The sequence below is a fragment of the Coccinella septempunctata genome, chromosome 7 (assembly GCF_907165205.1).
Source record: "Coccinella septempunctata chromosome 7, icCocSept1.1, whole genome shotgun sequence".
NCBI classification, from domain to species: Eukaryota; Metazoa; Arthropoda; class Insecta; order Coleoptera; family Coccinellidae; genus Coccinella; species Coccinella septempunctata.
The window spans coordinates 25,580,192-25,594,562 of record NC_058195.1 but is presented as its reverse complement, the minus strand read 5'-3'; the positions used below and the strand labels follow the sequence as shown (position 1 = coordinate 25,594,562).

Here is a 14,371-nt window from a genome sequence, read left to right as displayed (position 1 = left end):
TATATATATATATATATATAATATGCAGGGGGGCTTATGCCCTCGGGGAGTGACGGCCCCGCATACCCGAGTCGCTCCTGAGGTTAGCAGCCTGGGGAGTTGTAGAATATGGAGCTCCTGTCACAAGAAGTATGATGAAGGGCGGTAGAGGGCAGCGGGCTGGCCCTCTTCGGACCGTCCAGAGGTAGAGCCTGATGGGGTAAGCTGTGGGGCAAGCGGCGCAGCCCCCCGAGATGGCACCGTACGTCCGAATTCGCATGGAAGGGAAAGAAGAAGCATCAGCTTGGACGGAATTCGAACCCGTCCCGCTGAAGTTTCAAGCACGCGAGATGGAAGAGTACGCTGGACGCAGGAGGAAAATATCCTTTTAATGCGTACTCATTTCATTGCTCAGCAACAACAACACGACACAGGAGGGAACTACAGAGAACTTTTAACAACCATTTGGAACGAGATTAATCCAGAGAAGCAGTCCTACCCGAACCTACTTGCCAATAGAGTTAGGCTGTTCCTTCAGAACGAAAGGTTCTCCAGTGTTGAACTGGAGGCAATTAAGAAAAGTATAAGGCCTCACACACCAAATCCAGCAGAAAACACAGATGTCCACAATGAGGAAGCCTGTGCAGAACATCCAATGGAACTTACCCCTCAATGGAGCCAAACCAACAAAATACCAAGACTCAAAGGCTCACGGAAAATCCTAGAAAGCGTTGAAAGAGCCAACACGGTGATAAAATCCAGCATACGAAGTGATTACACCATTGCAGATCTTATCGACTCTGTGTACGCGGGAGCGATCACAGTATGTGAGGAGAATGGAATTCGTCTGTATAGTAGAGAAACCAAACCTAGAGAAGAGAAAATGCCACCATGGAAAACACGCCTGGAAAAGAAAATTAATAATATCAGAAAAATAATAGGCACGCTACATACTTACCTGAATAACAACTCACCGACCAGGAAAATTGTCAAACGAGTGACACGCATAACATCACAACATCATATCAAGGCCCGCGACGAACAACTTCGGCAGCAACTTATAATTCTATGCGATACTCTGAAACAAAAAATTAAGGCTTTAGGAAATCGTATAAGACGATATAATGAAAGGGTAAAAAGATGTAAAAACAACCAACTCTACTACAAAAATCCCAAACAATTTTACCGCTCACTTGAAGGGACAGTCACAGACAACAAAACACACCCAACACCAGAAAATATACATGCAACATGGAAGGAAATTTGGGCTCATGCAGGAGATCATGATGATGAGGCATTTTGGATCAAAGAAGCAGAAACTGAATCAAATAAATACATGATGGAACAAATAATCATAACTGAACATGACATAAAAACCGTGCTAAAAAAACAAATAACTGGGCTGCACCGGGACCCGACGGTATACATAACTACTGGTGGAAATACTTCAACTCAACGCATGATGCCCTAGCGAAACTCTTTCAGAAAGCACTAACGAACCCATCAGTTATACCAGAATCCTGCACACTTGGTATCACTTACATGCTTCCCAAAGGAGCCAACAATGAAGATCCAAAAAACTATCGACCCATCACGTGCCTGCCGACGATATACAAGATACTCACAGGAATACTCACACACAAGCTATGGAAACATGTGGGCAAGTATAACATCATGGCTCGTGAGCAGAACGGCTGTCGAAAAGATGCAAAAGGATGCAAGGAGCTACTGATCGCCGACACAATCATAACAAAACAGGCACAAAAAAAACAGCGTAACCTATCCATGGCGTGGATTGATTATAAAAAAGCTTATGATTCTATACCGCACTCATGGCTTAAAAAAATTTTAAGGCTCTACGGTGTGTCTGAGACAATGATCAATCTACTTGAACATCTAATGGGAACATGGAGGACAAGGTTACATGTAAACACCAACAAAGGAGGATATACAACTGAAGAAATCGAAATCAAGAGGGGAATCTTTCAGGGAGACAAATTAAGCACCCTATGGTTCTGCCTCACAATAAACCCCTTGAGTAAACTGTTGAATGACTCCAAATACGGCTATGTGATCGAAAAAAGGAGAAATACGAAAATCAACCACCAACTCTTCATTGATGATCTCAAATTATATGCCGCAAACGAAGAACAGCTGATGAGAGAACTGAAAATAGTGGCATCATTCACTAAAACTATAAAAATGGAAATGGGGTTGGATAAGTGCGCTGTTATACACATGAAGAAGGGGAAAGTAACAGAAGGAGAGGCAATGAGAGTTCAGGATCATCTCACCATTCAAACGCTGGGCCCAGAGGAAACTTATAAATACCTGGGAATCCAGCAAGGTCTAGAAATAAGGACCAATGAAGTAAAAAACACCTTCAAGGACAAATTCACAGGCAGACTAAAGAAGGTACTACAGAGCAAACTGAACTCCAAAGCAATGTTCACGTCAATAAGCACGTGGGTGGTACCGTGTTTAGCATACTCGTTCGGAGTAATAAAATGGTCAACAACTGAACTGAGAGCCATCGACACCCAAGTAAGGGGTCTCTTAACTAGGTATGGAATGCATCACCCAAACGCCTCGGTCAATAGACTATACATACCTAGAAAAGATGGAGGAAGGGGGCTACAAAACATTGAAACTACGCACCACAACACTGTTAATGAGATGAGGGAATATTTCAGATCAAAAAACTTACCTTTCTTCAAAGCGCTATCTGAAGAAGATGACAATGTAACAGCACTAAACTTGTCATCTAGCAATGATCCAATTGCGCCCCCCAACATCCAAGAGCTATCAGAGATATGGCATGGCCGAGCACTCCATGGAAGGTACCCAACAGCCCTGAAAAAGAAGAAAATTGATAGAGAGAAATCACTTGCATACCTAAAGGCTGGTTACCTGTTCCCGGAAACAGAAGGCAGACTAACGGCCATACAGGATCAGGTCATACCCACCAGAGCATACCTGAAAAATATAATAGGGAAAAATTTAACCACCGACAGATGCCGCAAATGCTCACAATCACTAATCCACACAATCCATAAATACTCACCAAAAGAGATCCTGGAGAATGAGGAGGTGAAGCTGTACTGGGACCAACCACTCATAACAGACAGGTCCATTCCACACAATCGTCCTGACATTGTGCTCTTCGAGAAGAGACTGAAGCAGGTAATAATAGCTGACGTTACCATTCCAGCGGATGACAATGTTGAGAGAGCGTACACGGAGAAAATTTTAAAATATCACGACCTGGCCTTCGAAGTAAAAGAAATAAATAGACTTACATGCACAAGAATCCTTCCTCTCATCATAACAACCAATGGTCTTGTCGAAACACATCTGGTGGAGAATACCTTGAAGCTCGGCCTCGATGAGAGCATAATAAGCGATGCGCAAAAGGAGGTTATCCTGTGGACTACACGTATCGTACGTAGATTCCTCACGAGCAACTGAGATATGTCTTGGTCAAGATGACCCGGCATCCTCAGCGACCTAACCCTAGAATGGTGATTCAAAAAAAAAAAATATATATATATATATATAAGTAAGTATATTCTTTTGATTGCAGATTTCGGGTGCAACATGCCGTTTTGTGTGAGCGCAGCCCTTATGCGTCTATCCAATCTTTATATGCTGCGCTCACACAAAACGGCATGTTGCACCCGAAATCTGCCAAGAACAAGATGACCGCTATCAATACCTGGGCAATACCGGCTTTCATATATACTGCTGGAGTACTCACCTGGTCTCGGACGGATCTGGAAAGACTAGACAGGAGAACTAGGACCACCTTGACACAGTATGGTTTGCTGCACCCAAATTCAGCTATTGAAAGGCTGTATATTCCACGTAGAGAGTCGGGGCGAGGACTGAGCTCACTGGAGAATGTCTATCTGAAAGAAGAAAGTAGAATTAAAACCTTTTTTCTGCAGAGCAACTTACCGGTGCACCAGTGGGTAACTAGCCAGCGCTATGTGTCCACGCCGGCAGGAAACGAGATCAAAGCCCTTACATGGACGGTTCTATGCCAGCCTGCAGCAGCCAGAAGTCGACTTGCCCAGCACGAACACCTACCTCACTCAGGGTTACCTCTATCTTCAGACTGAGGGGACCCTGATGGCAATACAGGATCAAGTTGTTCCTACACGAGCCTACGCGAAACACATAATGAAACAAAACATCGAAAACACAAAATGCAGGCTCTGCAACAACGTTGAGGAAACTGTGCAACATTTGTCATCTGGATGCTCGACTATAGCTAACACCAAATACTTGTCTCGCCATAACAACATGGGCAAAGTTGTACACCAGTTTATGTGTCTCAGAGAACGGCTTCTCCAAGAATTCGTCCCTCATCACATCTACGAACCGACGGCTGTCCGGGAAAACCAAGATATCAAGATCTATTGGGACTTGACAGTGCAAACAGATCCGGGTGCTGAACATAACCGACCAGTCATGGTTGTATGGAACAAAAATAAGAAATCGGCGATCATCATAGACTTCGCGGTGCCGTTAGACCAAAACCTCGCTAAAGCCTACGGAGAGAAGATCGCCAAATACGAATTGCTATCAAGACAGATGAAGCGAACTTTTGAGCTGGAAAAAGTAGAAATAAAGCCATATATATATATATATATATATATATATATATATATATATATATATATATATATATATATATATATATATATATATATATATATATATATATATATATATATTTATATATATATAAGAATGGAAATCAATTCAATTTCTCACTTCAAGAAATAGACGATTTGATGTCTTCAATCTGAAAGATTTATTATCTTTAGTTGGAAATATAACAAATAAACTCTGATAACTCTTAAGAATAACTTACTAACCTGAAAGAAATCAAAAACAATGCTATTCCTTTAGGTTTTCAATGAACAATATTTGAAATATGAATTGACATGAATTAATAATTGACAAATCAAGGCATTCTCTAAGTTGAAATTAAATAAAACATAGAAAGGAAAATAGAAAGTTGTCTTTTAAAGAAAATGACACTGTTCATTTTTACATCCCCCCACACAAAGTATGCAACAACCACTATATGTTGGCGTTGTCATATGGGAGCAACTTTGTTACATGAAAATAATTATTGTCCTTTTTTCTATTTCCAATGTCTATCTCGTAGATAGTGCCGGAAATTTTCTTCACTATTGGAAAAGGTCCTATTCTTATTTCCTCAAGTTTTTTTCTATTCAATTTAGATTTATTTTCAACATAAACATAATCTCCAATTTTAAAATCATAATCTTTCCTGTTCTTGTCGACAAGTTTTTTATTGTATTCATGATAACGTAAAGAATTTTTAAATGCTATTTCCTTATCTTTTGGTAAATTACTCTTTTCTATAAGTTCTTCAGGAGCAATGGGATCAGTTTTTCCATAAAGTAAATATTCTGGGCTATATCCAGTTACAGAATGGTCCGTCCTATTGTATTCTTCAATACATTCATCTGCTATTTTCGTCCAAGCTCTAGTTTTCTTCTCATTTTGTTTGCATCTTATTCTGTTCACTAATGTCTGATTTAGCCGTTCATTCAAACCATTTGAAAAAGGACAATCTACTGCTGTAAAAATCAACTGTATATTCAAATTTTTCATGTGCTGTCTGAATTTTTCCGAATTTATTCCTGGGTATTGATCTGTTAATAATGTTTTGATTGGTCGTTTATCTTGAATTTTATTAATTAATGTGATGAAGTCTTCGGTTGTTTGGTGTTTGGAAGTACTCGCAAATGCATATCGAGTAAAATGGTCAACTAGGAGATGAAGGTATCTTTTTGAAGAGCGATTTCCAGCAAAGCCTCCAATTGTGTCCAGTGACATTATCTCAAAGGGTTCTTTTGCTGGGCCCAGCTGTGAAAGAAGTCCATACTTTTGACCTACTCTCGTTTTATTTTTACAACAGATGTCACATGATCCACAAATTTCTCTCGCCAGCGAATCCATATTTTGAATGTAATAAAACTTTCTAATTTTTGTATTTATCTTACTAGCACAAATGTGGCCATAATGATTGTGCAATTTTCTGATTAAATCTTTTCCAAAATCATTCGATAAAATTATTTTTTTGCTATTTTTCTGCAATTTGTAAAATATTTCTTTCTGTACAATAGTTCTTTTCATATTATTTATCATTGAGAGATTATTCTGTTGATCGTTTTTTATTTCATTTAATGCCACCAAATTAACTGTTATTAAACATTCGTCCATATTCTCCGTTTCCTCCAGAACTGGGTTTCTAGAAAGACAATCTGCTTCTACATTTTGTTTTCCTGGTTCATATCTAATTTCAAAATCAAATTGTGATAAATAATTCATCATGTCACCCAACTCTTCATCTGGTCTTGTGCGAAATTCTTTTCCTTCTAATGGCTTATGATCAGTAATAACAACGAATTTTTTTCCCATTAGCCAATATTTCCAAAATTTTATTGCCTCCTTAATTGCCAGACATTCTAGAAATATTGCTTTTTTATTCTTCTGATATTTATTCAATTTTTTGGAAAAATAGGCTACGGGTTTCATTTCACCATTAATCTGTTTTTGTTTAAGAACAGCTCCTACTCCTTGAATACTGGCATCAGTATATATAGTCGTATAGGCATTTGGGTCGAAAATTGCAAGAACTGGTTCAGAACAAAGGATGTCCTTAACCTTAATGAAAGCTTTCTGACAATCCAATGACCAATTGAATTTTACATCTTTCCTCAGTAAATTATGCAACGGTTCTAATAATCTAGCGGAATCTTTTATATATTTGTGATAAAAATTAACTTTGCCCAAGAATTGCCTTATCTTCTTCCGATTATCTGGTGGAGAAAAATTTCTTATGGAAATCAAATTGTCATTTATGGGTCGTACTGTGTTATTTCCAACAATATGTCCTAAATATTTGACTTCTTCTTTAGCAAAATTGCATTTGATAAATTTAAGTCTGAATCCTTCTTCACATATTGCTTTCAAGAGTTCCTCCAAATGTTCTATATGTTGTTCAAATGTTGAAGAAAATATCAGAATATCATCTATATAATTTTGGCAGAATGAATTCAAGTTATATTTCCTGATAATATTATTCAAAATACGTTGAAATATCGCTGGGGATGTTTTAAGTCCAAAAGGTAAACATTTCCATTGCCAGTGACCATTTTGCGTCACAAAAGCAGTCTTATATCTATCTTTGATACGAACAGGAATCGACCAAAAGGCAGAATTTACATCTAATGTAGTAAAAAACTTTGCATTACGGGTTTTCGCTAAAATTTCATCGATCAATGGGAAAGGCTGTGGTTCGGGAACAATCAATTTATTGAGTTCACGGAAATCGACACACAATCTTGTCTTAGATCCCTCATCTCTTTTATATGCCAACGTGACTGGTGCTGCAAAAGGTGAGGAAGATTCTTCAATCAGATTCGCCTTCAACAATTTTCCTATTTGAAATTCTATCTCTTTTTGATCCTCCATTGAACATCTGTATGGCTTTTTAGCTACAAATTTGTGTTCTAAAAGTTTTATATGTGCTTCATTATTCTGCACCAAACCAATATCAAATTTGTGTTTTGCAAAAATATTATCATATTTATTTATTAACATTTCAATTTTATTCCTCTGATTTGTTGTCAAATGTTCTAATTTCGCTTCGAAAAGTTCTGTAGGTATACCTTCATTGAAGTTGATATTGTAATAATTGTTATTATCATTATTATTATAGAAAGAATCGATCTTTCTCTCTTCATTCATCTCTAATCTTTGATAAATTTTCAAATCAAAATCTTGTTTCAATTGAAAATTGAAAATAGAATCTAATCCGAGTAGAATATCATACTCGAAATTTTTATCATTAATTACAAAAAACTCAACTTCTTTTTCAATATCATTGATTCTCATTTTTGTAGTTATTTTTCCTGAAAAATTTGCCCTGCCATTGACTGTTTTGAATGTGTTCCTATCCTCTCGAATGTGTAGACATAACTCATCTGCCACTTTCGAATTCAGAAGAGTGACATTTGAGCCTGAATCATAAATTCCACATAATTCATTTTCATTTACGAACACTTTCAATTTGATCAATGGCAACAAAACTAGTTTTTTTGATCGGAAATGGCCTCATTTAATTCATCCTGTACCCCAACATTGTTCACCGTTCTTATGCTACCGGATACGTTCTCTTGTTTAAAATTAAATCTCCTATTCTTTAGCCGACATAGAGCTTCTGGATGGAATCTCCCTGGGAAACCATTTTTATCACAAATTGAACATGGTTCCTTCTTATCTGCTTTTGTTAGTGAAGGAAGTTGTTCGGCCGATTTGTTCATTTTGCCATTTTTGGTATTTCGAGCATTTTCATATTTTGTTGAACCTTCTAACTTTCGTAACTCACCTAATAATTTCTCAAAAGTTGTTACATTTGATCGATCAATTCTATCTTGTAAAAAATTTGGCAAACTTGTCACAATTAAGTCAATTAATATGTCAGTTGGAAAATTATTTCGGAGATTCAACAACAAATTTTCTTTCCTGAAAGCGTAGTCAACTAAACTTCCTCCTATGTACCTAAATGAATATGCCTCTCTATGCTTATGCCAACTTGTTTCACAAAAACTATCTAAGCAGTTATTTTTCCATATTTGAAAATCAGTTTCCAAATCTAATATAATTAATTTAGAATCAAACCATTCTTTCGCTATCCCATCCATAAACAAACGTAAAATCAAAATTTTGTCCATATCTTCTTCCACTCCACAACGCATGCATTCCGACTCAAATTTCTTCAACCATAAAGTCACGGAAACATTCTTCCCATCAAAATTATTCAGCACAAAATTGTCCTTTATCTTCTTGAAATCCTTTTTATTCTCCTTGGTCTTGTCTGAGGACAGTTCTGTTGTATTTCGTGATTCTGCTAGTTCTCCTCCAAATTCTGTTTTCACGTATGCAGGTGAATAAGTCATTTGTAAATACTCATCCCTAAACATCACATCTTCTTCGGCATCAAAATATATTCCTTTCAATTCCGGAGTCAATGAAATAACACACGTACGAAATGAACCTCTTGTTTTCATTGATTTCAAGATATTTTTCACCTTCGGTAGAGCAAAAAGTTCATGATGGTCATGTGGATTCTGTTTGTCTTCTGGAATCTCATAATATGTTTCCGTTCCTGTAGTCTGAATCCATTTGAACTTGAATATATTTTTCTTCGCTTTAGTATTTGATGTTTCAAAAGCTATGCAAATTTTCATGGATGTGGTCATTATAGCTCGAAATCCCAGTGCAGTCCTTCGAATATCAACCGGATAGCTTAAGTTTTTGATTTATAAGAATGGAAATCAATTCAATTTCTCACTTCAAGAAATAGACGATTTGATGTCTTCAATCTGAAAGATTTATTATCTTTAGTTGGAAATATAACAAATAAACTCTGATAACTCTTAAGAATAACATACTAACATGAAAGAAATCAAAAACAATGCTATTATTCCTTTAGGTTTTCAACATAGACAACTTATAGATGGGAAACTCTCCCTCTAATGTTTGGGTTTAATACGCCCCCTGGTGGGTGTTGAAAGAGTTATTTGTAAAAATGCTGCCAACTGGCGGTGATAAATGGTACTAATTGGCGCGAAAATTTAAAATAGCCTCACCTTTCTGATTCTTTCAATTTATTTCCTATTTTGAATTCTGAATCACTCACTCAAAATATGATAATATGATCTTATCGAATTTTTTTCGAATGATATATTATCATAATAGTGAGTATGAGAGGTTGGACATGTAAAGGCACTAAGAAAAACGAAAATTGAAAAAACCAAACATTATATTTTCTATTCTGATAAGTCAGTCTTTTCAGTAAAATTTTTTCGTGAATGTTCATCATCACCCTTTTCTTGACTGCTCCTCGTCTCAATAAGTGGATGGAATTTGAACAGCCAGGAGGTTCCCCTATCATCAGATCATTGTTGCCTTCATGGATCTCTGGAACATTCGTACATTCTTGCATTTCCAGAACATCATCACTTTCATCTGAAAATTTATTAATTTATTACTTGAAATAAATAGTTAACGAAACAGTTATGTAATAACCAATTCGGTTACCACAAATCCATGTCATATCAATTCATTCAACTCACCAGGAAGAAACCAGGACGGGTCCTTTTCGACCCTCTGTTTTGTGATTTTTTGGAAAATGTCTATCACAAACAAGATATGTTTTCCGTATCTGTTGTGGTGTTTTATTTTTTAGGATAGAATTATTCACTTTTTCCACCCAAAGTTTGAAGAGAGTAGGATATTTTTCTGGATTCAGAAACCGATGACGCTTGCATGTCCTATCCTCACAATTTGGAACACAACACTTAGGTTTCAACCTCATATTTCTTTCCATGTTGAAATTTAGAATATTCCAATATTCGCTCACCCGGCTAACCAAAAACTCAATGTTACCCCTGTGACAGTTCAACAGTGAAAGACAGAGCATAGACAACTTAAGTTGTCTATGAGACAGAGGAAATGGAAATCACAGAACACACCCACTTGACTTACTTTATGATGGAAATCGTAACGAAAGACCGAAAACCACGATGCGAGCGCTGTCTGGTGGGTGTTGATGAAATTAAAATCACCTCCAAACGTTTAGTAGGAGAGTTTCCCATCTATAAGTTGTCTATGGTTTTCAATGAACAATATTTGAAATATGAATTGACATGAATTAATAATTGACAAATCAAGGCATTCTCTAAGTTGAAATTAAATAAAACATAGAAAGGAAAATAGAAAGTTGTCTTTTAATAGTATATTATTTAACGAGCTGTAATGTAGGTCATAACTCACGCAGATGAAGTTTGCAGCGCGAGCCGTAGGCGAGTGCTGTAATTCATCAAGTGAGTTATGACCATTACCGCAAGTTGAATACTATACTTTATCTACGACATCAACAATAAATAGTAAGATACAAGTACGGTGAAAGAACTTTATTGACAAATCTCAATACACACCTATAACAATGCTATAAAAATTTTAGTTTAAATTTTCGGGCAATAATTTGTATGGCAACATTAGCAGCTTGTCTTATTTCTGGAGGTGCACATAATACTTCATCTTCATTATCTGAATTAATTCTTCCCAGCAAAATATTCACAATAATTAGGTATCAACTTAAATTCGAAACGTCAAAATTATTCAAGTGACATTCCTCCCCTCAATAACAATAATGGACTGTTCCCTTTCGGCCAATCGACTTGTAGAACAAGCACAGAGCCACCCTGCTATTCGGTTCGTAAAGAATTCCAAGAATCTTTTCCGATTTATTATAGTGAGTTATAGTAGTGAGTTATTATAACTCACGTTGTTTGTGTACAAATACTATTAATTGCTCAAAAGCAGTTGAATAGTGAATATATAATTTAATAGGAGTAGATAAAGAAAATGACGCTGTTCATTTATATATATATATATATATATATATATATATATATATATATATATATATATATATATATATATATATATATATATATATATATATATATATATATATATATATATATATATATATTATTAATATGCATTAAATGCAAGGACCCGCACTTCAAAGAAAGGATAACAGTCGTTTCCGATCACCTGAAACAAAAAATCAAGGCATTAGGGAACCGTATTAGACGATATAATGAGAGGACTAAACGCTACAAGAACAACAACCTATTTTATAAGGACCAGAAACAGTTTTTTCGTACTCTGGAAGCAGGAGATGAAGGGGAAATTGGTCATCTAGAACCCGATAAAGCGCACAGTTTCTGGACTGAGGTGTGGTCTAGGGAAAGCACCCATGATGACAACGCGTATTGGATAGAGGAAGCACAGCAGGAAATACCCATACAACCTATGGACGAAATAAACCTGCGGCAGTCGGATATACCTGAAATACTCAGGGGCTCCAACAACTGGGCATCCCCGGGGCCTGACAAACTCCACAACTATTGGTGGAAGTATTTCAACAACGTGCACGAAAAACTAGCACTGCTCCTACAAAATGCCATTAACAACCCTACCCTATTACCAGGCTTTCTCACGCAGGGGGTCACTTACCTGATCCCAAAAGATGGCGATAAAAAAGATCCCAAGAACTATCGCCCAATAACTTGTCTTTCATCGGTTTATAAGATCCTTACTGGAGTGCTCACGAAATATATCAGTAGACACATCAGAGAGCACAACTTAATGACCGAAGAACAAGGTGGCTGCCGAGAGAAGACAAAGGGGTGTAAAGAGCTTTTAGTCATAGATCATATTGTCACTAAACAAGCGCGAAAAAAGCTCAGAAATATTTCCGTTGCCTGGGTAGACTACAAAAAGGCTTTTGACTCTGTCCCGCACACGTGGCTGTTGAAAGTTCTGGAGATGCATGGGATAGCCGGAAAGGTGATCGAATTGCTGGGGCACCTGATGAAGAACTGGAGGACCTCCCTTTTCGTGCGATCGGGAGATGTACTGGCGGAGACAGAACAAATAAAGATAAACAGGGGTATATTTCAGGGAGACACATTGAGCCCAATTTGGTTCTGTTTAGCTCTCAATCCTCTCAGCATAATCCTCAACAACACCAACTATGGATATGTCATAAATAAGAACAGGCAAGTCACCATCTCTCACCGCTTATATATGGACGACTTGAAACTCTATGGAGCGAACTCCGAACAACTGAGAAGAATGTTAGAGATAGTTTCAGCTTTCAGCGAGTCAGTTGGGATGGAGATGGGGGTTGAAAAATGTGCCGTGCTCGACGTCCGGAGGGGAAAAATCGAGGATACTACGGAGGGAGTATCCTTGATGAATAACATCACAATACCCGCACTGGATAAAGAAGTCCCTTACAAATACCTGGGGATCAAGCAGGCATTGGAAATAAAAACTCCAGAGATGAAAGAGTCTTTTAAGGAGAAGCTTCTGGCAAGGATTGTTCTGCTACTTAGAGCCAAGCTGAATTCCAAGGCTCTGTTCATGGCCATCAATATATGGGCGATCCCAATCATGGCTTATTCATTCGGCGTACTCAATTGGTCGACGACCGAGCTCCGCGCACTAGACAGGGATGTACGATCAATCCTGACTAAATATGGAGTGCACCATCCCCACTCCTCCACTATCAGGCTTTACCTCCCACGACATCAAGGGGGAAGAGGGTTGTTAAGCTTAGAGGCAGTCCATGGGAAAAATATCAGTGACCTCAGGCAGCACTTCCTGAAAAGAAACTCACCAATGTTTAGGGCGATCCGGGAAGCGGACCAGAGATTGTCTCCACTGAAGCTCTCCGACTCAGAATATCAGGTCCCTCAACCCTCTGCGGAAGATCTTATCGCGGAGTGGAGCGCCAAGGCTTTGCACGGCCGATATCCATCTCACCTGAAAAGCAGAGAAGTAGAAAAGGTAGAATCTCTTACTTACCTTCGTGCAGGCTACCTTTTCCCGGAAACGGAAGGAAGACTCTTGGCGATACAGGACCAGGTGGTGCCCACAAGGACGTATATGAAGCATATTGCCAAGCAGGAGGTCCCATCTGATCGATGTAGGAAGTGCGCTGAGGCTGCGGAGTCCTTACAGCACATCACCTCCTCGTGTCCGATACTTGCCCCCGTGGAATATCTTGGCAGGCATGATGCGATGGGACGCATTTACCATCAGCAGATCGCTTTAAAACTTGGGTTGCTCAAGGATGAGGTAGAGCAACATTTATACATGCCGAAAACCATTTTGGAAAATCAGTGCCATAAAATTTATTGGGACGCAACTCTCGTGACGGACAGAGGGGCAGCACACAATAGGCCAGACATTGCCATCTTTGATTGGGAACGGAAAACTTGCTTGCTGCTGGACTTCACTGTCCCAGCAGATGACAACCTGGCAAGGGCGTACACGGAAAAAATAACGAAGTACGCCGATCTGGCTTTCCAACTACGTGAGATGTATAAGCTGAAATCAGTAAATGTGCTCCCGATGATAATCTCAGTTAACGGCCTGGTGGAGAAACATCTACCCGAAAACACCAAAAGGCTCTGTCTGGACCGGAATGTGATATCCGGCTCACAAAAGCAAATAATACTGAGCACGACAAGAATAGTAAGGAAATTTCTCCAAGGTCCGTAGCGGCTATACACATCTTGGCAAAGCGCCCGAAGTGTAGAGCATTTCACCCGTAAAATGAACGGTGGTTAAAAAAAAAAAAAAAAAAAAAAAAAAAAAAAATATATATATATATATATATATATATATATATATAATATATATATATATATATATATATATATATATATATATATATATATTATATATTTGATTATTTTAC

The 14,371-nt window shown here is 37.9% G+C and overlaps 2 protein-coding genes across 2 annotated transcripts; one reads left to right on the top strand and one right to left on the bottom strand.

Annotated features, from left to right (window-relative positions):
• Positions 1–2,690: 2,690 nt before the first annotated feature.
• LOC123317199 lies at positions 2,691–3,497 on the bottom strand. Its single transcript, XM_044903606.1, has 4 exons — positions 3,279–3,497; positions 3,044–3,153; positions 2,890–2,955; positions 2,691–2,832 (listed from the first exon to the last, which is right to left on the bottom strand). The coding sequence occupies exons 1-3, from the start codon at positions 3,474–3,476 to the stop codon at positions 2,931–2,933; spliced, it is 333 nt and encodes a 110-aa protein (XP_044759541.1). The 5' UTR covers positions 3,477–3,497; the 3' UTR covers positions 2,691–2,832; positions 2,890–2,930.
• Positions 3,498–3,647: 150 nt separating this feature from the next.
• LOC123317662 lies at positions 3,648–14,172 on the top strand. The gene is made up of 3 exons (XM_044904268.1): positions 3,648–3,946; positions 4,026–4,602; positions 11,671–14,172. Exons 1-3 carry the CDS (start codon positions 3,648–3,650, stop codon positions 14,170–14,172), a joined length of 3,378 nt encoding a protein of 1,125 aa, XP_044760203.1.
• The last annotated feature ends 199 nt before the right edge of the window (positions 14,173–14,371 follow it).

Coding starts and splice junctions, on each gene's coding strand:
- LOC123317199 (XM_044903606.1), bottom strand. CDS start 3,476: ATGCCGGGTCATCTTGACCAAGACATATCTCAGTTGCTCGTGAGGAAT. Junction 3,154..3,278: donor GAGGAAGGATTCTTGTGCAT/GTAAGTCTATTT, acceptor TACCTGCTTCAG/TCTCTTCTCGAAGAGCACAA. Junction 2,956..3,043: donor ATTCTCCAGGATCTCTTTTG/GTGAGTATTTAT, acceptor TATATTTTTCAG/GTATGCTCTGGTGGGTATGA.
- LOC123317662 (XM_044904268.1), top strand. CDS start 3,648: ATGTTGCACCCGAAATCTGCCAAGAACAAGATGACCGCTATCAATACC. Junction 3,947..4,025: donor AGCAACTTACCGGTGCACCA/GTGGGTAACTAG, acceptor GTTCTATGCCAG/CCTGCAGCAGCCAGAAGTCG. Junction 4,603..11,670: donor GAACTTTTGAGCTGGAAAAA/GTAGAAATAAAG, acceptor CAAAAAATCAAG/GCATTAGGGAACCGTATTAG.